Source organism: Balaenoptera physalus, assembly GCF_965194825.1.
Source record: "Balaenoptera physalus genome assembly, chromosome: 4".
NCBI classification, from domain to species: Eukaryota; Metazoa; Chordata; class Mammalia; order Artiodactyla; family Balaenopteridae; genus Balaenoptera; species Balaenoptera physalus.
Window position 1 is genome coordinate 24125303 of NC_138891.1, and position 16987 is coordinate 24142289.

The following is a 16987-nucleotide window of genomic DNA, read 5'->3' on the forward strand; positions in this document are numbered from 1 at the left end:
GGAACCTGTGACTAGACACGGTATTGTAAACTCAGAAATATACTTTCCTTGTTTTGTTTTGTTTCCTTTTTGATTGAACACCCCAGTCTACTTTGGCTGTGATAAAAGCGAAATCAGAAGGAACGGGATGGGTCCCCGCAAGGAGGGGCCAGAGGGCAGGGTGCCCCTAGTGGTCAGACTTGGTCATGCAGACTGAGACTTTACACTGAGAAACCCTTCAGAGCCACAAATCAGGAATGGCTCCTCCAGTTCTTGCTTCTTTCCCGAGCAGCCAATGCCTTTATACACAGGTACTGCTTACTTAGGGAAAACTTTTAAAAAATCATTTTCCTGCTTCATGAATTACGTTTGGATCAGATCATCAGGGCGATCTTCTGAAATAAGATAAGGAGGCTTGTGGTAGGACCATGGCAATTGCCCGACTCTAAGAGTTCAATGCAGCAGCCCTGCGTGATGATGAGACCTTTAACATTTGGCGGGGAAACCTTTCTCCAAGCTACAACTTTGGAGAAAGAAGGAGAAAAAGTTCTGGGAGGATTTCCAACTATAACAACTATTAGCAGTGGTATGAGGAACAGGCTGGGGCAAGATAAAGATTAAGCTTCTAAGGTTGACTCCAAGTCTTGGGAGCAGCAACAGAATGAGATTTAAAAAAAAAAACATTCATTTTCATAGAAAAAACGTTTTTCAAAGAAACTGAAAACAGCCTACAAATAAAGGAGCTCCTTGTGGAAGGGTCTCTGACCATTTCTCTCCTCTTGTTTCAGATGACAGTCATGTCCCTTTCCAGGGACCTCAAGGACGACTTTCACAGCGACACAGTGCTCTCCATCTTGAATGAGCAGCGCATTCGGGGCATTTTATGTGATGTCACTATCATTGTGGAAGACACCAAATTTAAAGCCCACAGCAATGTCCTGGCTGCCTCAAGCCTTTATTTCAAAAATATCTTTTGGAGCCATACCATCTGTATTTCCAGCCACGTCCTGGAGCTGGATGATCTCAAAGCCGAAGTGTTTACAGAAATCCTTAATTATATCTACAGCTCCACAGTCGTCGTCAAGAGACAAGAAACAGTCACTGATCTTGCAGCTGCAGGAAAAAAGCTGGGAATATCCTTCTTGGAAGATCTTACCGATCGCAACTTTTCAAATTCCCCAGGTCCTTATGTATTCTGCATTACCGAGAAGGGAGTGGTTAAAGAAGAAAAAAATGAAAAAAGGCATGAAGAACCAGCCATCACTAATGGGCCAAGGATCACAAATGCATTTTCCATCATCGAAACAGAAAATAGCAATAACATGTTTTCTCCACTGGACTTGAGGGCAAGTTTCAAAAAGGTCTCCGACTCCATGAGAACCACCAGCCTTTGCCTGGAGAGGACTGACGTCTGCCACGAGGTGGAGCCCGTGCGCACCCTCGCCGAGCACTCCTACGCCGTGTCTTCCGTGGCCGAGGCTTACAGAAGTCTGCCCGTACGGGAACGGGACAGCAGTTCACCTGGGAAAACAGGTAAAGAAAACTGCGAAGCTGTTGCAGCAAAACCGAAAACATGCCGAAAGCCAAAGACACTCTCCGTACCCCAGGATTCGGATTCACCTCCAGAAAATATACCCCCACCTCCAGCAACCAACTTGGAAATGAATCAAGAAGGAAGTCCACAGCCGGCTGCAATTCTTTCCCTTTCAAAATCTCCCAACAACAGCGAAGGAGAGGTCCATTTTCCCAGGGCAGATGAAAATAAATCCTCTGATGTCCCCACGCTGCCAGCCACAGAGGTGCCGCCTCTCATTTACAATTGCAGCTGTTGTTCCAAATCTTTCGACAGTAGCACTTTGCTCAGCGCCCACATGCAGCTTCACAAGCCAACCCAGGAGCCCTTGGTGTGCAAGCATTGCAACAAACAGTTCAGCACCCTCAACAGACTGGATCGGCACGAGCAGATCTGTATGAGGTCAAGCCACATGCCCGTTCCTGGAGGGAATCAGCGCTTCTTAGAAAACTATCCCACCATTGGGCAGAATGGAGGCGCCTTCACAGGTCCAGAACCTTTATTATCCGAGAATAGGATTGGTGAATTTTCCAGTCCCGGAAGTACCTTGCCAGAAACAGAACACATGGTTAAATTTGTTAACGGGCAGATGCTCTACAGCTGCGTAGTATGCAAACGTAGTTATGTGACTTTATCCAGCCTCCGAAGACATGCCAATGTTCACTCGTGGAGAAGAACGTATCCTTGCCATTACTGCAACAAAGTGTTTGCATTGGCTGAGTACAGGACAAGACATGAGATTTGGCACACGGGAGAAAGGCGGTATCAGTGCATTTTCTGCCTGGAAACGTTCATGACCTACTATATACTCAAAAACCACCAGAAGTCTTTCCATGCCATCGATCATAGACTTTCCATCAGCAAAAAAACAGCAAACGGGGGCTTGAAGCCTAGTGTCTATCCATATAAGCTTTATAGGCTCCTGCCCATGAAATGCAAGCGGGCTCCTTACAAGAGCTACCGACATTCTTCCTATGAAAATACTCGAGAAAACAGTCAGATGAACGAGTCTGCACCCGGCCCCTATGTTATTCAGAATCCGCACGACTCTGAGTTGCCTACTCTGAATTTCCAGAACAGTGTAAACACCTTGACCAGCAGTCCAGCCATCCCACTGGAAACACCAGCACGTCAGGATGTACCCACTTCCACCAGTGCGCAAAACGCAGAGGGTACCAAATGGGGAGAGAGGGGAGAGTTGAAAGTTGATCTGGACAACAACTTTTATTCAACGGAGGTGTCAGTTTCTTCCACTGAAAATGCCGTCGGTTCAGGCCTCCGGGCAGGGGACGCGCCCGTGTTGTCTGTGAGTAATGGCAGTGAGAACTCCACCTCTGTGATCAGCTACAGTGGCTCAGCCCCCTCGGTCATCGTGCACAGCAGCCAGTTTTCATCGGTGATAATGCACAGCAACGCCGTTGCTGCCACAAGCAGCCACAACCCCAGAGCCCCTTCAGACCTGCCTGGCAGTCAGACCCCGAAAGACGATGGCAAACCCGAGCCGGACAAAGTGGGGAGGGTTGTCAGCAGACCCAAGAGCATGAAGGAGAAAAAGAAAACCATCCTGTGTAACAGGGGAGAAGTACCAGAGGAGTCCAGATACATTGCTGATCCTGGAGGGTCATTGAGCAAAACCACAAACATCATTAAAGAAACTAGTAAAATTGAAACTTACATCGCAAAGCCTGCTCTCCCGGGAACCTCCACAAACAGCAACGTGGCGCCCCTTTGCCAGATAACGGTGAAAATCGGGAACGAAGCCATTGTGAAAAGGCACATCCTAGGATCTAAATTGTTCTATAAAAGAGGGAGGAGGCCCAAGTACCAAATGCAGGAGGAGACTCCGCCGCGAGAGAGTGAACAGGAAACCAACGGAGACAGCCCGATCGGGCTCTGCCAGTCCGAGTGCGTGGAGATGAGTGAGATGTTTGACGATGCCAGTGACCAGGATTCCACGGACAAACCATGGCGCCCTTACTACAACTACAAACCCAAAAAGAAATCCCGACAGTTGAGAAAAATGAGGAAAGCCAACTGGAGGAAGGAGCATGAAAACAGGAGCCCGAGCAGCAAATGTAAATACCCGGCCGAACTGGACTGCGCAGTGGGGAAGGCTCCCCAGGAGAAGGCCTTCGAGGAAGAAGAAAATAAAGAGATGCCCAAGTTGCAGTGTGAGCTCTGCGACGGAGACAAAGCCTCGGGGGCTGGGAATCAAGGGAGGCCCCACCGGCATCTCACGGCCAGGCCTTATGCGTGTGAGCTCTGCTCCAAGCAGTTCCAGAGCCCCTCCACCCTGAAGATGCACATGAGGTGTCACACGGGAGAGAAGCCGTACCAGTGCAAGACCTGCGGACGGTGCTTCTCGGTGCAAGGTAACCTACAGAAACACGAGCGCATCCACCTGGGCGTGAAGGAGTTCGTCTGTCAGTATTGCAACAAGGCCTTCACGTTGAATGAGACCCTCAAAATCCACGAAAGAATCCACACTGGTGAAAAGCGATACCACTGTCAGTTCTGCTTTCAGAGTTTTTTGTATCTCTCCACGAAAAGGAATCATGAGCAGAGGCATATCCGGGAGCATAATGGGAAGGGCTATGCCTGCTTCCAGTGCCCCAAAATTTGCAAAACAGCTGCTGCCCTTGGAATGCACCAGAAGAAACACTTATTCAAAAGCCCAAGTCAGCGGGAGAAAACAGAAGGTGACACGGGCCACGAAAACTCAAATCCCCTGGAGAATCCACATTTCATTGATTCAGAAGACAATGACCAAAAGGATAATGGACAAACCGTTGTTGATAATGTCCTTTGAATGGTGATACTTAGAAAAATCTTCGAAACTATAAGTTGGTGGGTTTGAGTTTTTCGTTTTGTTTTTTTTTTTTTAAGTTAGCCATTTTCTTTTGTTTCTGTTTAATTTTGTTCACATAACAGCCGTGAAGGAGTGAAATGTAACAAAGAAAATCTCATTTGTGAAAATTCCAGAAAAAGGATCCTAATATCTACTTTGGGTTTTAGCATTAACTTCATGCAAAGTACACAAAAACAAAGTAGCTGAATCTTCCAATATCCCAGGTGTCCTGTGAAAGTTTATGAAGTTCTCAGCTATGATATTTCTGCCAGTCGGGGGAAAGAAAAGAGTTTAATTTTAGCGTAATTTAAAACTTTCTGCTAAGTGCTAATAGGAACTGGCTGCTGAACTGTCTTTAGTCACTGGAGAAAATAAGGGTCAGATGTCATGAAAATGTCATCTTCATAAATAAGTTCAAAGGTAAATGAGCTATGACAGTCATTATTCCCAACCAGCTTCTATTAAAATTGTTTAAATTAATGGATACATATGAAATAATATAGTTGAAAATATGTGTGAAATGAGTAACCCGAGTAGGACATTCATACATTATCTAGAACTACTTTTCTGCAACACAAACCTTGTAAAATACATATATAAATCACTCTAACTTTTAACTGTCCATGTCCCCTGTAGCGAATTATAATGATGAGCAATAGATCTGCAAATAATGAGGACTGATGTAAAAATCAGTAGAAAGCATCTTGAATATTACTTAAGAGCATGTGTATGCTTTTAGATGGAATGCTGTTCTCTTGAAGTTATGGCTGAGTTGTTATTAGAACTGGTCTACTCAAGTCACAGAAAACATAGGTCATGCCTTATCCATGGGGGAGAGCCTTCCCAGAAGTTACCTGTGGTTACCTGTGCTGTGCTGTATATTACTTTTTAGTGGCCTCACTTCAGAAAATGAAGAAAGGTCAAATTCTTCTGAAACTCCCTGCAGTCTTCCATCCGTCACAAGGCCATGGACATGGAGGTCTTTCCAGATAGATTTAACCAGTCTCAAGGGTTCAAGTAAAACCTGACGCCTTCCATTGCCACTGAAGGAGTGTCCAGGAAATTTAGCGCAAAGCATGTGTACGGTGGTGAATTCCCAGGCACTTGAAAGTGACAGAGAACCCAATCCCTACAATTGTTACCCTTCTTGGAGATTATGCAGCCCACAAATACATACTATTTAAAAAAAAAAAAAAAAAGGACAAGAGAAACACACACCCCCACCCCACCCATTAATGACTTGAGGGGGCAGAGGGAGTGATGACCTTCCTTGCCTCGAACAGAGCTTTGTCTTTGGGGGGTGGGGAGATGGAATGTGGAGTGACAAGGTTCCATCACTTACTTACATGACTCAGAAATACATCCACAAACCAGATGATGCCTTGTCTTAATGTTTGCAGGCATCTAGCCCGCTTGCTAAAAACCACTTCCGTTTTTAATGTTCTTTTATGCTGACCCACACCATCAACACTGCCCTCAAAATCTAACTGCCCTATAGGATATTCCGTCACGTGGACTAGGTTCCTGGGAGGCTGGAAGTCATGATTCTTACTTTTTAAACTGCCAGAATAGGGGAGAGAGAGAGAACATTCTTACCCTTTGATGACCAGTATGAGCAGAATCTGGAACCCGGTTCAAGGATGACCTGCAGCCATTCATGTTCATGGGATGTGATAGCTGGAAACCCAAGATTACCCAAGGTTGCAAGGTTACCATTGTGAAGAAGTAGCTCAAAGGACTCCAGATTCTCTCTTCAAGCGTTGTGATATCTCCATGAAGAAGACTTAATAAGGATTGGGGTGGGCAAGAAAGCATTTAAACACCCAGAAAAGGACATGATCAAAGCTGACCTTTTTATACTATAGTACTTTGCTGTTAAATAACCCCAATATTGTATTTGCATTTATCTTTTGTTCATCTGCTTTCACTTACAAACAGTATTATGTAATAGAGGAAAATGGAAAAATGCAAACGAGTTCAACGTTATTTTATACATTGTATATATGTATACCTGCACTATTCATTTGGGTTTTGTTAAAAAGATAGTTGCAAAGGGCTTATGAATATTTGAATTGATAATTAGAAAACTGAATAAGCAATCCTGTGATCTACTAATTTGTTTTATCTCAATTAGGCGTATGAATCAAGGAGAATTACTGTGTGTTTCAGTCATTTTGATTTGAGGTAACTCCAAATACAAAATTATTACTTGTACTGATGTCTCCCAGCCCTTCCATGTGGATATTTTTTAAGTGGACTTGTATGCTGATAATTCTAGACCAAAGTAAATATGGCAGAATATTTATACATGAAAAAATAATTTTGCAAATATTTTCTATAATTGTATTATTCGTTTAAAATGTTGATAGCTTGTGTTAGTTTCAGGGAGGGGTGTATATTTTGATAAAAAAAATACTTGACTTTGTAATTCTGTATATTCTATACAATTTATAGCAGAGCCGTTTTAAGACAGCCTTGTCGCATTTTTTGTTAATTGTGAAAATTTTATTCTAAGTGATGTTTATGCATTGAGTACATAACGACCAACTAGAATTAAAGTAAGTGTGAACAGTGAACATACTGTATGCTGTACAAGATATATTGTAATTTGCTGTTTTAGCATCTGTATTTTGGTTAGAAGATATTATTAAATACAGATGTTAAGGGTTGGAAAAGTCTAATTTTATTTTTAGAACTAATGGATATAAATTTGTTTTTGCTTGATTAAAATAGCTTATTCCTATGTTGTCTCTTTTTAAATGTTTTAGTGTTAATTATTTTGTGCAGCCAAGCAGCTATTTCATCTGTGTGAGTCACAGCATTGTTTCACATATAAGTCATACGATATATTTCTGTTTCCTTTCTTGTTTACATTCCATGGTACCTGCTTACATGCTTAGGACTCAAATGGAATATGACATTAAAAAAAAAGCAGAATAAAAGAGACTGAACTCTTGTTATCATTTAGTGCTTTGAATAGGCCTGATCTTATGATAAATCAGAGTGTTGGAAGTATTCTGCTCTAGACATCCACAGAAAACACATTACACTTATTAACTACCAGGTATTCGACAACATTCTTTCCATGGGCTATTTCATTCAGTCCTTTCCCGACAACCTTAGGAAGTAGACCTCATTATCTGCATTTTATAGTGACATTGAGCAGATCCCACAGCCAGGCAGTGCCAGGATCGCAACCCAGGGCTGCCTGTCTCCAGAGCCCACGTTTTTGTTCCTTCTCAGCGTCCTAGAGGGAAATGCTTAATGTAAACTCAACGGAGAGTGAGGAAAAGAGACAGCTTGTGATGCAGCTTGTGATGGAAGTTGTCACGATGACAGCTGCAAAGAGGCTCAGCCTCCCTGGACTCAACTCTCATTTACTCACTGAGGCCTCAGTACTTTGGGCATTTGGTTTCTCTTATATTTGAGGATATTGCCCTATGAACTCAGTTTGTAAGAGTGTACACCTTTTTTTTTTTTTTTTTTTTGAATACAGGGTGAAATTATAATGCTATTATAAACTAGTCATTTTTCACATAAAACAATCTGTGCCGTCATCACTTGCAACCTTAGCTAATTATCTGCAAATACAGGCAGTCACGATGGGTGATGTGACAGGAGGGCCAGTGGCTCAGGCAGCACAACCCATCAGCAGCACAGGGAAAATAACTCAAATTTCCAGCCCTAATGGCTGGCCCATAGCATCAATTTTGTGTTTGAAGAGCAACCCAAACTGAATTCTCCAAAAATTCTCTTAACTACTCTCTACTAAAAGGAACTTAATTATCTATCAAAACAACAGAATTAATATTGAAAGAATTTGTAACAGTTGGGAAACTAACTGGATTAAAAGCATAAAAACATCACGCAAAGCAGTCCTATTTGTACATATTCTTTTAATGATTTCAGGTCTTTTCTTTCCTATCGCTCACCTTCCTCTTTCTTCATCCCCTATTGACTGATTTGGTTCCACTTCCTGTCTCTTATCAGTTCCTTTTTGCAGGGGCAGCGATTCTTCCATTTCAAGTTCCTCCTTACCTAAGAACTCACCTCCCACCCCCCATCCTGGACATCTATTAATCAAACTCCTTTGACCCCTCCCTCCCTCCCTCCCCAGTTTGCATCCTTTGACCCTGATTCTTCAAGCAAGATGGTCAAGGGAGCAGGCAAGTTGACTCAGTGTGCAATTTTTAAAACTCAACACTCCAAATTTAGACAACTAATGGAAGAACCGGTTATAACAGAAATGTGATTACATTTTTATTATTTCATTCTTGACATCTGAGATATCAAGTAATTCTATTTAGAATATTATACTGAGAAGTCAAAAACAATTTTCAATAATCTTTATGTGATGACTTCTGTGTAATTATGAGTATTTTATTCCTGTTCCAAGAAACTTTGGTACGTATATTTAGAAGATGTAACATGCTAACTTACAAAGAATTTTAATTCATTTACTCAAAATGTGCTGAATTTTAAGTGTCGGGAATTTTGTCAAGCCTACAGAGATAGAAGAGGTAGCCTGTGACTTCAAGGAACTTGAGTCCGGGGAAGGAGGCAATAGATGATCACAAGATAAGCCCTGAGCTCCTAGGGGCTCAGAACCAAAGCTCCTAGCTGGGGCTGATGGAGCCTGGGCTTCCCAGTGGGGACAGGTCCAGGTAGCTGTGACTAAAACAAAGAAACCACAAGTGAGTGTAGACCCTGCAAGCCTGGGGTGTGGGGTGGTGAGTCAGGAGAGGCATGTTAAGGACACATCACCAGGGCCTCGTGGGCCTGCTCTCTAGCCTGAGGGTAGAAGGACCATGGCAGGGGTTGGGGGGAGAGCATGAGGGGCTGAGTGCTAGGAGATGAGGTCAGAGAGGTGTACCGCAGGTCCAAGCAAGATGAGGAGCCATTGTAGGGCTTAAGCGGAGAGGAAACCATCTGATGTGTTTAAAGGATCACGCTCACTGCAGTGTAGAGACCACAGGACGAGGCAAGGGTGGGTGGGGAGATCAGATGGGAGGCTGGGGCCGTACAGGTGAGAGATGACAGTGGTTTAGTTAAGAGTGGGCATAACGAAAGCGTTAAGACTAGGTCACGTTCTGGATAGATGATTTTTAAGTCTTTAAAGAATTTCAAACATGCAAAAGTAGAATAGTACGGTGGACCCCAGTGAACCCGTCATCCAACTTCAACAATCAACCATTCACAGCCAATTTTGTTTTATCTGTACCCTCACCTGCTTCCCCTCTCTGTACTGTGTTATTTTGAAGTAGATCTCAGACATCATACTTTTTCATCTGTAAATACGTCCATATTTCAGAATGTACCTTTGTTAAAAAGTAAGCGTTTTCAATATAACTGTACCATTATAACGCCTTATAAATCCTTAATATTATCAAATCCATCTGTTAAGATTTCTGATTGTGTCATAACTGTCATAATCTTTTTTGCAATTTGAATCAGAATCCAAATAAGTCCCACACTACAGTTGGTTGATACAGCTGAGTGTCTTTTAATCTTCGGTTCCTCACATCTCTTTTTTTTCCCCCTTTGCAATTTATTTTTGAGGAAATTAGGTCCTGGAGAGTTTCTCACGGTCTGAGAAGTAGCAAGACAACTTGCTAGGTTGGGTTATGTTCATCCGTCAGGAGGCACATACAGTTTAGCTGAGATAGGATAGGTACTTTGAAGATAAATCTGATAAGACTTGCAGGTGGTTTAGGTCCCAGGGGGTGAGGAAAACAGAAGAGTCAAGGATGACTCCAAGCTTTGGGCCAGAGGAATTGGAAGGATGGAGTCACCAGCAGACAACTAGATACACAGATCAGAATTCCAGAAGAGGGGGCAGGCTTCAGGTATGGATCTGAAACTTATATTTCATTCATTCAAAACATATATGAGTTAGGTAATGGGACTCCAAGAGTGGGCAAAACAGATAGTCCCTGGAGCTTGTGATCTAGTGGGGAACATAAAAAGCTAAATAATTACAACTGCAATAGACGCTGTGAAGAAGAGTTACATGGTGCTATAAGAACATCTAATGGGGGGACCTAACCGAGTCTGGGAGTCCAAGGGACATCCTTGAGGAAGTAACTTCTGAGCTGAGATCTAAGGGATGAATGAGAGTTGAAAGGGGAGAGGGTTTCCAGGTGGAGGGAATAGCATGTACAAAAGTCTGCTTCTAGAGGGAATACAATGCCCTGGAATCAGTGGTGCAAGAGAGTGCAAGAGAGAGAGGTCTGAGATGAGACTGGAGGACAGGAGCCAGGCTATGCAGGCCTCCCAGGTCATGCTGAGGACTTGGATCTTATACTAAGAGCAACAGAAAGCCACTGAACTGTTTCAAGCAGTTTGGGACACAAAGAGGTATTTTCATCAGTTTTGTATTGTGAAAAATCACTGTTGCTGAAATGTAGAGAATGAATTAGAGGACGGTAGTAGCGGGGAGTAGAGCAGTTAGGAAGATACTGCAGGCTGGAGATGATGGTGGTGTGGATTGCGTACAGGCAGTGAACATAGAGAGAAGGGGGAGGATTTGAGAGCTATTTAAAAAAATCAGCAGGACTTGATGTTGGATTGATATGGGAAGGAGGGCTAGGAAGGGTCCAGGATGACCTTTTGGTTTCAGAATTGTTGAAACTATAGGAATGTAAGGTGTCCCCTATGAAGCTTGTATAGGAAAAGAAGACAGAATCCCGGAAAACACCAGTTTTTGAAAGATGAGTTAAATAAAAGCCTTTAAAGGCTGAGGCAGAGACGGGGCCGAGAAGTTAGAGGAAAATGGGGGGGCGTGGCAGCCTAGGAAGCTAGAGATGAAGAACCTCTAAGAGAGGAGAGAATGATCAGTTGTGTCGAGTGGAGATAAAGCCAAGTAGGGAAAGTCTGGGAAATGCCCTTTCGCCCTCAGCAACTGGTGACTGGTAGTGAGGTGCTGGTAAATGGTTACCCCCAGCCCTGTAGGGGGAGAAAGCCCAATTTACAGTGTGTGCCAGTGTCTGTGGTGTGAATACTCCCACCCTGGATGATTTTAAGCCACAACATGGTGTCAGTAAACATGAAGTTGGGAAGAGAGGCATCCAATGGGCTCATGAGAGCCGGTATGTGCCTGCCCTAGTGACTCAGCTGGTGATCTTGGCACGAGTGGCTCCAGCGTGGTGGTGCAGGTGGGAACTGAGGGGTGGATGCGAGAGTGGAGGTGGAGAGAATGAGGGAGACTCTTCTTTCAAGAAGCTTAGCTCTGAAGGGGAGAAGAAAGACAGACAAAGGCAACCAGGGTTTGAAGGTTGGGATTCCACCGGGTGAAACAGGGCGGAACAGAGGATGAGGAGGCAAGGGAGTTGAGAGTACTAGCGAGAGACTGGGTGTAGCCAAGAATTGTGGAGCCTGGGTTTAATGTAAGGAAGTGCAGACCTCGATATCTGACAGACACAAATGGAGGGTCAGACATGAGGTGTCTCAGGAAAGGCTAAAGGATCTATGTTCCGCATAGTGAAGCCTTAGAATTGCAGCAGTTTCCAGGTTCTAATATTTATCTAGGTGTTTTTTCACTGCTGTGTCTCCAGTGCTTAGAACATGGTCTAAGAGAGTAGGTCTTAAAAGTTCTCATCACAAGAAAAAAGAAATTATAACTGTGTATGGTGATGGGTTGTAACTAGATTTCTCGTGGTGATCATTTTGCAATATACACTGTTGGGCTCAGGGCAGGCCATCCCAAAATATGCCACAATGGCACATTGATTATTTTGAATTAAAGTTACTTAAGAAATGACCAGTGCAACCTGTTCTTATATGGCCTCCCATGCAGTTGTAGTCAGATGCTGGTGAGGTGGAGTCAACTAAGGGCTTGACTGCACTGGGCATCAAAGCAGTCACAGCCAGCCCAGATCCAAGAGGGTGGAGGAACGGAGTCCTCTTCTCGATAGGGGAGAGGCGGGCACGTATGGGGAGGGAAGGGATTGATGGCAGGCATCTTTTTTTTTTTTTTTAATTAATTTATTTATTTATTTTTGGCTGTGTTGGGTCTTCGTTTCTGCGCGAGGGCTTTCTCTAGTTGGGGCAAGCAGGGGCCACTCTTCATCACGGTGCACGGGCCTCTCACTATCGCGGCCTCTCTTGCTGCGGAGCACAGGCTCCAGACGCGCAGGCTCAGTAGTTGTGGCTCACGGGCCTAGTTGCTCCACGGCATGTGGGATCTTCCCGGACCAGGGCTCGAACCCGTGTCCCCTGCATTGGCAGGCAGATTCTCAACCACTGCGCCACCAGGGAAGCCCCCAGGCATCTTTTTTTTTAAAATATCTATTTATGTATTTGGCTGCACTGGGTTTTAGCTGTGGCACTCAGGATCTTCGTTGCGGCATGAGGGATCTTTAGTTGAGGCATGCATGCGGGATCTAGTTCCCTGACCCGGGATCGAACCCGGGCCCCCTGCATTGGGAGCGCAAAGTTTTAACCACTGGACCACCAGGGAAGTCCCATCGCAGGCATCTTTAGAGACAAGCTACTGCAAGGGATAATTCCTTTGAGAAAACCATGGCACAGAGAAGTTAGATAACTTACCCAAGGTCCTACAGCTTACCCTCTGTGGAGTTAATCCCAGGCATCTAAGTTCCACAGCCTAATAGGAGAGGCAAAAGGGTTCTGGAGCCCAAGAGCCCAGCACGACCTCTCATAGCAAAGCTGTGGTGGTGAAGAGCACAGCATTTTCCGTAGTAGAACCAGAGAGTTCCTGGGGTTATCTATCAGGAGTGTGGGAGAGAGGAAGAAATTCTAAAAATACTATGAATGGAAAGAAATGAGGAGAGTACAAATTGGGCCAAATTTCAAGGATGATCTAAACAAGGCTCTTTTTATGTTGGGGGTGAAAATACGGCCTTGTGTGCCCCAAGGCAAATGGAAGACTTCATACTTTTGCTTGTCTCTCTCCAATCAGGAAATGGAATTGTGTGTGTGTGTGCGTGCGTGCGCGCGTGCACGTGTGTGTGTGTGTGTTGTTGTTCCTATAAGTCATTAAAATCTAAAACTTTTAGGCATCTGCTCAAAAGGGTCAGACGTGGGGGGAGCCTATAGCTGGACCAGAAGAGGTAGAACTGAGGTGTAGAGCAGCCTCAGAAAGGTTTTTCAAGCTCCTTCAGCGCCCCCTGCTGTACAATGTCATAGCCCTGAAAGTCTGGGTCATCGCTTACTTTAGGCAGGTCCTGGCCCACTACGGAAGGACAAGGAAAGGACGTCTCTTCTTCAAAGAGCTTACTCACTTCATTGGAGCAATGGGGTGTTGCCAGAGAGAAGCTGACTCGTTCCCGAGTGGTCTGTTTCCCTCACCCTGACAACCTGAGAGAGTATATAGTTTAGGTCCTGTTAATTTCTAGCTTCTCAGTTTTACTGGGTCAAAAGGCCAGGTCCCGCACATTGACTTGGATGTGCCCAGCTCCTGTGTACTTGTGGTGAGTGGGAAGAGTGGCGGGCCATTTCCCAGGTATTTTCTGACGTTTCTCCTCCTAAAGAGCAAAGGTGAGAATTCGGGGCCACTCTTTCTGTCATGTCTCGTCACAGTGAGAACCAGCCTCCTGTTCTGCTATCGCTCGTGCTGATGTGACAACGTTCCAGCCACTGGGAACTGCTCACCACTCAGCATCATTCTGACACCAAGTGAGAGGGCCCCGCCCTGGCCTCCTCCAGAGGTCCCCTCCCCTCGGGACAAAGAGTCTGCAGGGCCAGCAGAGATGGGCCCACCCAGAATCTGCGCCATTCCCCAGACCGCACTCACAGTACCCAGGACCTGAGAATTCCCTGTCCCCTTCCGGGGCCTGCTCAGGCCTCTTCTCTGCCAGTGTCACTCTGCCAGGTCCCAGGGATGGCAAGGGGCAGCTGTTTGAAGGGGATTTGGACAGAGTTTGGGATGTAGTTTTCAGGTCCACATGAAGCCCCCGGCAATGTGGGAAGGAGCAGAGTTGACGTTAGGAAGGTATGGGAGGAAGACCAGGGCCCAGCCCTTCTTGTGCTGCCTCATTCCAGCCCGGAACACCAAAGAGATGGGAATTCCAAATTCAAACCTGGCCTTTCAGTTCGTTATGAAAGTATGTTTGTCAAGGGAAGAGAGTAGAGCGTATTTAATTAAGAACTTGTTAGCCTGATTTATAACTTTTAAATATTTTGATATATGATATATGCACCTCCATCTATGTGCTTGCCCTCAATCCTGCAAATGTTTGGGCACCGTTCCTCAAAATGCCTGGCTTTCCATCACACTGTCTGTGTACAAGCTCTGGGCCATATTGAAATGTCCATCCCCACCGCCACCACCCCCCTTATCCACAGGCATAATCATTTCTCAATATCTAGGTCCAAAACCCCAGCCCCTCAGACCTCTGCTGGCCTTCGCCTCAGACCTCTGCTGGCCTTCGCCTCAGTCCCACACAGCAATCTGCGATCATTCGTTTTCAATTCCAGCCCTGCTATCAGACAACCAGCCCCTCCAGGCTGAGCCCAGAGCTGGCTCATTTAGCTCTACATTTCCAGCAGCAGAACGGCGCTCTCAAACATGAGGAGCGCAGAGTCCCCATTCTAGGGTGACCAGCCCTCCCGGTGCATCCAGGAAGGAGGGTTTTCCCCAGATGCAGGACTCGAAGTGCTAAACCGACACAGTCTTGGGAAAACTGGGCTGATTGGTGACCCCCATGGGGAAGAAGCTGTTCAGAAAGAAACAGGGCATCAGCGGCCAGGACACGAGTAGAACAAAGTGGCAATTTCAGTTTGAAACAATTAATGGGACTGTTGACTTTCCACCATCCACCCCTCTGCCGTGAGGAAACTTCTAGACCACACAGAAATCTAGCCAGGCTGTGCAGGTCTGGGCTGGGAGAACGGAGGCGCAAGCATGGTTAAAGATGCTTTTATCTTTATTCCTTGGAAGAACCTTGAAAGAAGGTGTTGTTTCCACCGTTTAATACTTAAATTATTCATTTAAATGATTTAATTTAAAGAATTAAAGGATTTTAGTAGGGGCAACTCCTACTAAAATCCTTCAGTTATTTCACAAAGACTCCCCCTAGTCTCGTTTCTCTGAAGAAACTTGTGGGGAAACCAGCTCATCACGCAGCTTCCAGATGCCCACACAAGGCATTTCGTGGAGTACACTCTAAGGGTAAGTGATGGCCTGTCTCAGTCTTCCCAGCCCTCTCTCCCTCTCCCTCCCACCCCACCCCGAGTCCCCCATCTGTCCTTCCAAGTGGGGTGGATGGGTTTTCCTGCTGAGTCCCTTTCTATTTTTATCGTTAAAGCACCTGAACTTCCTTTAGAAACCACCCCTCAATCCCTTATTCCTCAACCCTACCTTCAGACCATGTGGGGAGCAGCGGGGACTGGGTGGGTGGGAAATACAAGACAGTTTCTAGTACATTGTATGTCTACGTCTCAACACAAGAACAAAGAAACTGAGTCAGGATCTTCTCAATTGCCATAGACAGAATAGTTGGCCTTAAGCAAAACTGGATCCAAGGGCTCAGGCAAAGTTATATTCTCTCTCTCTCTCTCTCTCTTTTCTCTCTGCTCTACTTTCCTCTGGCTTCAGTCTCAGGCTGGTTCTCTGCAATTGATGGTAAAGATGTCCATGCTGAATGGAATAAAGTTTTCCTCCCCCCAAAAAAGTCTTCAAAAAGAGCAAAGACATTTCTAATAATAACCTCCCCCAACAATCAGAGACTGGATTCAAACCCAGGACAGCCAACATCATGGTTGACACTCATAATCTCTACGAGTAGGACACATTGATGTAAAGTCAGTCATAAGGACCGCAAAACACACAGCATTCAGCTAAAACTGAGCTAGGCACTGTGCCAGATGCTTTCATCTCTATTCCTCAGAAGAACCTGAAAAGAAAGTATTGTTTTCACCATTTAATAGATGCAAAGGTCCAAGTCCAAGGCCTTCACCACTCTGAGCAATGAGAATCGACATAGGAAATGAGAACCCAGTTTCCTGGCAGTTCCTCGACCTCGGATGAAAATTGGAATCAGGATACAGAAGGCTTCTCTCTCTCCCCGTCACCTCATCTCTGTGTCCCTTTCGTGTTCACATTTACTCAGTTCTCTCTGTGCTGGCTGGCCTTCTCTGCCTCTCCCTGCCCGCAGTGGAAGATGCTGGCCATCTCTACAGGACAGGCAAAGTCTCTATCAGAGACTGACTGCCATGCCTGTGTCCTAATTGCCAATTTCTGGAAAAGGAAATCTGATTCCCACCCTCCCCTACTCCCCACTGAAGGGATTGGTTCCCCGCAGTCAGTTTACTCCTGGTCCAATGAACTCTGGTTAAAGGGACAGAGCCCTGTTAGAAGACGGCTGCAGAGACCCGACCTTGAGGGCAAACCATGATCCATAATCGGAGGTGGCAGGTGGGCTGGGAGAGGCCCTCGGGTGCCCATCACGTGGTCCCATGGGGACAAGAGCTGCTTAGTCAGTAACTGCATCAGTGTGACCCTCAAAACCTGTCGTGGTGGCCTCGACTCTACCCCAGTCTCCCACTGCAGTTGTACCCAGGCAGTTATAAAAAAAGTCTCATGGGACTTCCCTGGTGGCGCAGTGGTTAAGAATCTGCCTGCCAAT

The 16987-nt window shown here is 45.3% G+C and overlaps 1 protein-coding gene and 1 long non-coding RNA gene across 10 annotated transcripts in view; one reads left to right on the forward strand and one right to left on the reverse strand.

The window, feature by feature from the left end:
- Positions 1-7346, forward strand: part of ZBTB38 (zinc finger and BTB domain containing 38) — a 117459-nt gene extending 110113 nt beyond the window's left edge. For all 9 annotated transcript variants that reach the window (XM_082461166.1, XM_082461174.1, XM_082461169.1 and 6 more), the window contains one exon: positions 768-7346. In XM_082461166.1, coding sequence (XP_082317292.1) covers positions 768-4361 — 3594 coding nt within the window. In that variant the 3' untranslated portion in view covers positions 4362-7346. The remainder of the gene's footprint in view (positions 1-767) is intronic.
- Positions 1-16987, reverse strand: part of LOC309660567 — a 412061-nt gene that overhangs the window by 311466 nt on the left and 83608 nt on the right. The gene's annotated exons all lie outside the window — the stretch shown is intronic.